General features: G+C 63.2%; 1 protein-coding gene across 1 annotated transcript in view; it reads left to right on the top strand.

Moving 5' to 3' along the window:
* Window positions 1-7172, top strand: part of LOC110582985 (cohesin subunit SA-2-like) — an 8595-nt gene that overhangs the window by 506 nt on the left and 917 nt on the right. The window contains exons 2-7 of the mRNA XM_044911642.1: window positions 3074-3177; window positions 4168-4260; window positions 4388-4477; window positions 5315-5521; window positions 6558-6634; window positions 7046-7133. Coding sequence (XP_044767577.1) covers window positions 3109-3177; window positions 4168-4260; window positions 4388-4477; window positions 5315-5521; window positions 6558-6634; window positions 7046-7133 — 624 coding nt within the window. The 5' untranslated portion in view covers window positions 3074-3108. The remainder of the gene's footprint in view (window positions 1-3073; window positions 3178-4167; window positions 4261-4387; window positions 4478-5314; window positions 5522-6557; window positions 6635-7045; window positions 7134-7172) is intronic.

Genomic DNA, 7172 nt, shown 5'->3' with positions numbered 1-7172 from the left:
TCCTCCCCGCCCCGTGTCATTGCCGTGTTCTCTCCACCCCGTGTCGTTGTCCCGTGTCCTCCTCGCCCCGTGTCATCACCATGTCCTCCCCGCCCCGTGTTGTCATCCCGTGTTCTCTTTGCCCCGTGTCATGGCCGTGTCCTCTCCACCCCGTGTCGTCATCCCGTGTCCTCCCCGCCCCGTGTCATCGCTGTGTCCTCCCCACCCCGTGTCATCATCCCGTGTCCTCCTCGCCCCGTGTCATCACCATGTCCTCCCTGCCCCGTGTCGTCATCCCGTGTCCTCCCCGCCCCGTGTCATGGCCGTGTCCTCCCCGCCCCGTGTCATCGCCGTATCCTTCCCGCCCCGTGTCGTCATCCCGTGTCCTCTCCACCCCGTGTCGTCATCCCGTGTCCTCCCCGCCCCGTGTCGTCATCCCGTGTCCTCCCTGCCCCGTGTCATGGCCGTGTCCTCTCCACCCCGTGTCGTCGTCCCGTGTCCTCCCCGTCCCGTGTCATCACGTGTGCTCCTTTCTCATTCTTACCTCACATGTCTGGCACATCCCTATCAGTTCCACAGACATGTCCCGTACCTGGTGGACGGCCTGTGGGAGGCAGCGCCCGCCCTGGTCCGGAACTGGGAGTGCATGACGGCCCTGCTGCTGGAGCCACGTGGCGGGCGCCAAGGTGAGCGTGGCCAGAAGCCTGCTCTGAGTCGTGGACCAGGGCCGTGATCCTGCTGGCCTCCCTGCCGTGCCTGCCAGGCCCACCATCCCCCACCCCATGTCCCCCCGTCCTCCCATCCCCCCATGTCCTGCCATCCTCCCCAGGGCCCGCTGTCCTCCGTGTCTTGCCATCTCCCTGTATTCTGCTGTCCTCTTGTGTCCTACCATCCCCATTTCCCCCCATGTCCTGCCATATCCGTGTCCCACTGTCCCCATTCTGTGTCCCACTGTCCCCGTGTCTTGCTGTCTCCATGTCCCACTGTCCCCGTGTCCCCCTGTCCCCATCCATGTCCCACTGTGCCCTGCTGTCCCCATCCATGTCCCACTGTCCCCATGTCCCACTGTCCCCATCCCCCGTGTCCCACTGTCCCCGTGTCTTGCTGTCCGTGTCCCACTGTCCCCGTGTCCCACTGTCCCCGTGTCTTGCTGTCCCATGTCCCACTGTCCCCGTGTCCCACTGTCCCCGTGTCTTGCTGTCCCCGTGTCCTACTCTCCCCGTGTCCTGCTGTCCCCCCATGTCCCACTCTCTGTCCCGTTGTCCCCGTCCTCCGTGTCCCACCGTCCCCATGTCCCACGATCCCCCTCGTGTCCGACTGTCCCTGTCCTGCTTCCTGCTGTCCCCCACCTTGTGTCCCACTGTCCCTGTCCTGTGCCCCACCGTCCCCCGTCTTCCCCTGGCCCGTCATCCCTGCTGTGCCCCGCCGTCCTGCCAGGTGTCTGCCCACGTTATCCGTGACACCGGTTGGCAGTATGTGGCGCAGGGAGGTCCGTCAGTGCCTCCTGTGTCGTGTTTGCTCCTTGAGGGGTTGGCTGGGGGGAGGAGCACATGCCTCGCTTTCCTGGGGTGAGAGGTTCTCAGGTCTTGAGGGTGCGGTTCACAGGTCTCTAGTTGGGGGTCCACAGGACGAGGGCCACGGGCTGCTTTCCTGTAAGAGGATCGGCCTGGGAGCCGCTGAAGCCCAAAGCCTGGGCCCCACAGTCGGGGTGAATGAGCCCCCAGCAGCTGGGGCCCCCTTCCCCCAACCCTCTGAGACCCTGCCCCCCACAAGACACCACTCCCGGGGAGACGACTCCTCCTCGGACACTGTCCCCCAAGCTGCACCCGAGGCCCTGCCCCTCTAAGACCCCCTCTCCCCTCTCCCCTGCTGCAGACACAGGTGTCCTTTGCTAATAGCCGGGAGTCCCCGTGCCGTGTCTCAGACAGCCAGGCCCGTCTCATTCCCGGCAGGACCAGCAGCCTCAACCATGCTCCCTGGGGTCACTGGAGGGGACTGTTTCTTTATCGTGAGGATGCTTGCTTTACTGTGACCCCGCCGTGTGGTCTCTGTTTTTCTTGACTCTGTGTATGAACCTTGGCTGTACCTGGGCTCGTAGGGGGAACCAACTCTAGGATATGGGACACTGGACAGGAGGACCCACGTGTGAGGTTCTCAGAGTGGCTGTGACAAATTATCTCAAACCTGGTGGCTTAAAACAAGAATCCATCCTCCCGCAGCTCTGGAGATAGAGTCTGAGATCCAGGAGGGGCAGGACCTCTAAGATCCAGGCGGGGTAGGGTCGCTGAGATCCAGGTGGGGCAAGACTACTGAGATCCAGGCGGGGCAGGACCACTGAGATCCAGGCGGGGCAGGGCCGTGCTCCCTCCCGAGGCTCCAGGGGAGGGTCCTTCCTGCCTCTTCCAGCTTCTGAGGCTCCAGGTGTCCCTGGGCTCATGGCCGCGTCCATCCCGTCTCTTCCTCCGTCCTCACGTGGCTTCTCCTCTGTGTGTGTGTCTCCTCTTCTGTCCCTTACAAGGATACCTGCCATTGGATTTAGGGTCACCCCGATCCAGGTTGAGCTCATCTCAGATCTTCCAGTTCATCCCATCGACAAAGATCTGATTTCCCCACAAGTTCACGTTCTGAGATTCTGGCTAGCTGTGAATTTGGGGAGTGAAAGTCACCGCAGAACAGCCAGTGGACAGACTGTCCCCTCACCTGGATGGGTTTAGACCCATGTCCCTGGATATGGGGCCAGTGCCAGGGGAGCTCGTGTGCGGCTGTAGGTACTGTCAGGTGTTGTCATGAGAACACGTGTGTCTGTCCTGGCCCAGGGATGTGTGCAGCAAGCCCACGTTGCGGTGAACGGGCGACAGTGGTTCGCTTTGTGTGCAGTTTGAGCAAAGCGCTGGGCGTGGTTGCCATCGTTTGCTCGTCGCCGAGTCCGTGAGCTGCGCCGGGGCGTTGTTGTGCCCAGGAGCCCAGCCACGCTCCCCACGTGCCCTGAGCCCACGCTGGGCCACCGAGGCCTCTCAGAGCAGCGCAGCACTGCAGAGCGTTGTGTGTCCGGTGAGGGTCCGAGTGGGCTGACCTGGCCCCTGTCTCCCCGCAGCACTGACGAACCAGCAGGAAAGAGTGCTCATTGAGATGCTTGTGGCCGCCGTGCGACAGGCTGCAGAGGGCCGCCCACCTGCCGGCCGCCGACTGGGCAAGAAAGTCAGTGCCCCCCCGCCCCTGTGTGGATGTGCTTCGCCCCCTGTGCTGACCGCTCCGCTGTGGTTCTCGTGCTGGGGCTCTGTGGGTGCCCGCTCCCGCCTCAGCCGCGCAGCGCCCCCGCCTGCCTGGCCCTGGGCTCCGCTTGCTGCCGCTTCCGCCTTGTGCTTGCCGCCCCGGCTGCTCACTTGGCCGCGGGCCCCGTGGGTGGGGCTCTTGGCCACCCAGGTAGGTCTTGCTGGCCATGCCTCGCAGCTGCCGCCCACCCCTCCTGCCGGCCGCCAAGCCCTCTGCCACCTGGTTCCTGTGTCTGCCATCGGCCTCCCCGGGGAGGGCACTCCACAGTCCTCCCTGTGCGAGGACGTGTGGTTGGTCAGCCAGCCTTTGAATCGCCTCTGCGGGAGCCTCCAGCGCTGCTGGGACAAAAGATCATATCCCGGGGTCCTAAAACCACAGGAATTTTGCATTCTGCCCCAGCTCTGGAGAGCAGAAGTCAGATCCAGGCAGGGCAGGGCTGCTGAGATCCAGGCGGGGCAAGACTACTGAGATCCAGACGGGGCAGGGCCGTGCTCCCTCCCGAGGCTCCACGGGAGGGTCCTTCCTGCCTCTTCCAGCTTCTGGGGCTCCTGGGCGTCCCTGGGGTTGTGGTCGAGTCCCTCCCGTCTCTGCCTCTGTCCTCACGTGGCTGTCATTTTCCCCTCTGTGCACATGTCTGGTTCTGGGCCCTCATCTCAGTTTTGTGACAGCAGTCCTACTGGATTAGGGCCCACCCGTAAGGTGCGAACTTGGGGGAGACAGCTCAGTTCTTGATGGCGTCCCTGCACGGAAGCACTTTGTTGGAAACGAAACAGCAGAGTAGCCATCGGAGCTTTGTCCTTGATCTGGGGGCAGCTCTGGCTGGTGTGACCCGGTGCTGCGGGAGGAGGTCCCAGGGCCACCGTGGGACCCTCGTGGCTCCGTCATGGGCTCAAGCCACGCACGCTCTGCCTGCAGGCGGCCAGGGAGGTGGACGGGACCCGCCGCTGGCGTGAGCATGCCAACATGAGCCGACACTTTGTCAAGGTGCTGCCCCGGCTGCTCTCCAAGGTGCCAAGTGGGGAAGGGCCTCAGGCCGAGAGCCCAGGGAGGCTGGGGGAGCTCCAGGGCAGGCCAGGAGGCGGCAGAAGCGAGGGGAGGCTGGCGAGGCTCCGCTTCACGCCTCCTCTCTGGGCAGTTTGCAGCAGACAAAGAGAAGGTGACCCCCCTCCTGCAGATCCCACAGTATTGCAACCTGGACGTGTACGACATGGACGGCCTGGGCTCGGTACGTCCTAGGATTCTGTTCCTCCTCCCTGAGCTCCACGCCTGGGGGCCACACCCCTCCTTCTCAGGGTCCACACCCCCCTCGTCTGGGTCCAGGGATGGGGCCACGTCTCTTCTCCCTGGAGTTCCACGCGGGGCAGGGGGCACGCTCCTCCTCAGGGTCCATGCCCCCTTCATTGGGGCCCACGTCCCCCTGCACTGGGGTCGTGTCCCTCTCTCCTCTGGGTCTACATCCCCCACTTCTGTGGGTCCACACCCCCAACCCCGTCTGGGTCCCAGGATGGGGGCCACGTCCCTTCTCCCTGGAGTTTCAGGTGGGGGGCTGCTTTCCTCCTCCCTGTCCACACTGCTGGGGTCAGCCATCACGCACTCTTGCGGCAGAGTCAAGACCCTTGTGCTTGCAACTCCTGTGACCTTTTTCTCTTGGCCCCATGCCCCGCCCCCCTGCGCTCCAGCTGGCCCTTTCCTTCTAGCCCCTGACCTTCTGCCAAACCTCGTGACCTTCCACTCCATCCCTGACCTTTCCTCCGACCCCTATGATCCCCTGGCCTCCGCCCGCCCAACCCCTGATCTTCTCCCTGACCCTTTATCTCCCCTCAACCCCATGACCCCTGACCGTGCCCCGTATGATCTCGGACCTTTCCTCCTTGACCCCCTGACTTTTCTTCTTAGCCCGTGAACCCCTGGCCTTCCCCCTCAACCCCCGACCTCCTCGCTGATCTCCTGACCTTTCCGCTGGCAGTTTCCTCCTCGACCTCATGACTCCCTGACCTTCTCTCTCCACCCCGTGCTGTAATCCCCTGACCAGTCCTTTGTCCCCCCCCCCCGCCTTGCGCAGTACCTGGACGCAGCCCTGCTAGAGCTAGACTGCCTGGTGCAGCGGCACTCAGACGTGGCGGTGCTGGAGGCCTGTGCCCGCGCCTACGGCACCTACTGTGACGAAGGGGGCTCTGCCCACTGCCAGGCTGCCCCCGCCTGCAGCCGGCTGGTGGACATGCTGGTGGACGTGCTGACCCCACTGCTGGACGTGTTCATCCAACGCGAGGTGCTGGCTGTGGGGGTGTGTGGGGGAGTGGGGTCTGTGGTGTGGGTGTGGGTGTGTCGTGAAGGGTGTGGGGAAATCCACGGCGGTAGGGAGGACACGCTGATCGAGGATGCTTGGGTTCAATCCTTTCTGTTCTGTTGACATTTTGCAAAGCTGCGCACCTGTCGGGTCAGCTCCGTGAACTCGCCAGCGTGTACCTGGGGGACCGGCTCTTGGTCTCTGGGGACACGGGCTGCGTTCCCCGTTTGAGCCCCGACTGTTCTTGCTGCGTCTGTGATGGGCGTGGGAACGTGCGGGGGATGGCAGCAAAGTATGCCATTATTCTCCATGGGAGCCCCGGGAGCCCCCAGAAAACACGGCCTGACGGAGGCTCTGGCCTGTCTGCACTTGGCGGGCAGATGGCTTCTGTAAAGAGCCACATCATAAATGTTTTTTTGGCTGAGTGGGTCATCCTGTTCTCGGGTGGTAGTACGAGAGCACCAGACCCAACACGTCACTGGGCCACGTTCCAATAAAACTTTATCGACACAGGCTGAGAGCCAGGTTTCCGGCCCTGATTCAGGCACTTTCCTTGTGAGGTCCCGCTTGTTTCCACAAGCAGGACTCCAGGTTGCTCTTGCATCCCCCAGCCCAGGGCCTGCCATGAACGTGGGGTGCTCGAGGTCAGCAACACGCTTCTCCACGTGTTCTCTCAGCTGTAAAGTGAGAAACGTATTTCCTGTAGTGAGTTCTTGACAGGGATGTGAGGGAATGCACAGAGATGGTAGATATCAGATCCTGACTGTCCTCCTTGTCAGCAGCCTACGCGTCTTTGGGGGTGTCCTTTGGTCCCCCTCATTTTCTGCAGAGCTGGAGACAGAACGGCCTGGGGCACTGTTGCCCTTTTTGAGATTTTAAAGAGCTGCCTTCCGGAAAGTGGGGGACAGAGCAGGCAGGAGCGCAGGCCTGGCTCGAAGCTGGTCCGGCATCCCGGGGAAGCCCCCCCGGAAAGTGCCTGTCCCATCACCACCCCCTCTGCTCTCTCCCCATTGTGTAGAAACAGGGCCTGTTCCTTGGACACGGTGAGATGGGGCGGATCTGCTCCACGCTGCGGAGACTGGCTGCCTTCTACAGGTGAGTGGGGCGACGTGGCTGGTTCCCTCGGGGGGGACACACATGACCCCCAAGACACGTGCCTGCTGCCTTACTCTGACGAATGTCCCCGTGTCCCAGGTGAGGTGGGGAGCGCTTGGACCTTTGGGGGCTGTCCTGTGGGTGTGCCCGGTGGCTCTGGGGCACCTGGGAGCCCATCCTGCCCATCTGGAGCCCTGAGCCGTGTCCCCAGGAGCAGGGACTGCCTCAGCAAGCAGGTGCTGGACGTCGTACTGGAGGGAGCCCGGCTCAGCCATCTGGGGTGGGTGGCCCCTCAGCCTGCCAGGAAGTGATCCCTCCGCTCCAGGGCCTACTGACCACGGCTCACCTGGGGGATGTTGGAGCTCCTGATGGGGTTGGGCCCCAAAACTCCTTGTGTGTGTTTCTGGCCAGTGCACACGACCTGAGCAGCTGGAACCTGTACGAGAAGATGGATAGCCTGCTTACTTTCCGCAGGCACCAGGGCAGCCTGCCCACTGAGGTGAGGGTGGAGGGTGTGAGGGGTGGGTCTTTGTTGGGG

Source organism: Neomonachus schauinslandi, chromosome X (assembly GCF_002201575.2).
Source record: "Neomonachus schauinslandi chromosome X, ASM220157v2, whole genome shotgun sequence".
NCBI classification, from domain to species: domain Eukaryota; kingdom Metazoa; phylum Chordata; class Mammalia; order Carnivora; family Phocidae; genus Neomonachus; species Neomonachus schauinslandi.
This window is presented reverse-complemented; position numbering and strand designations above follow the sequence as displayed.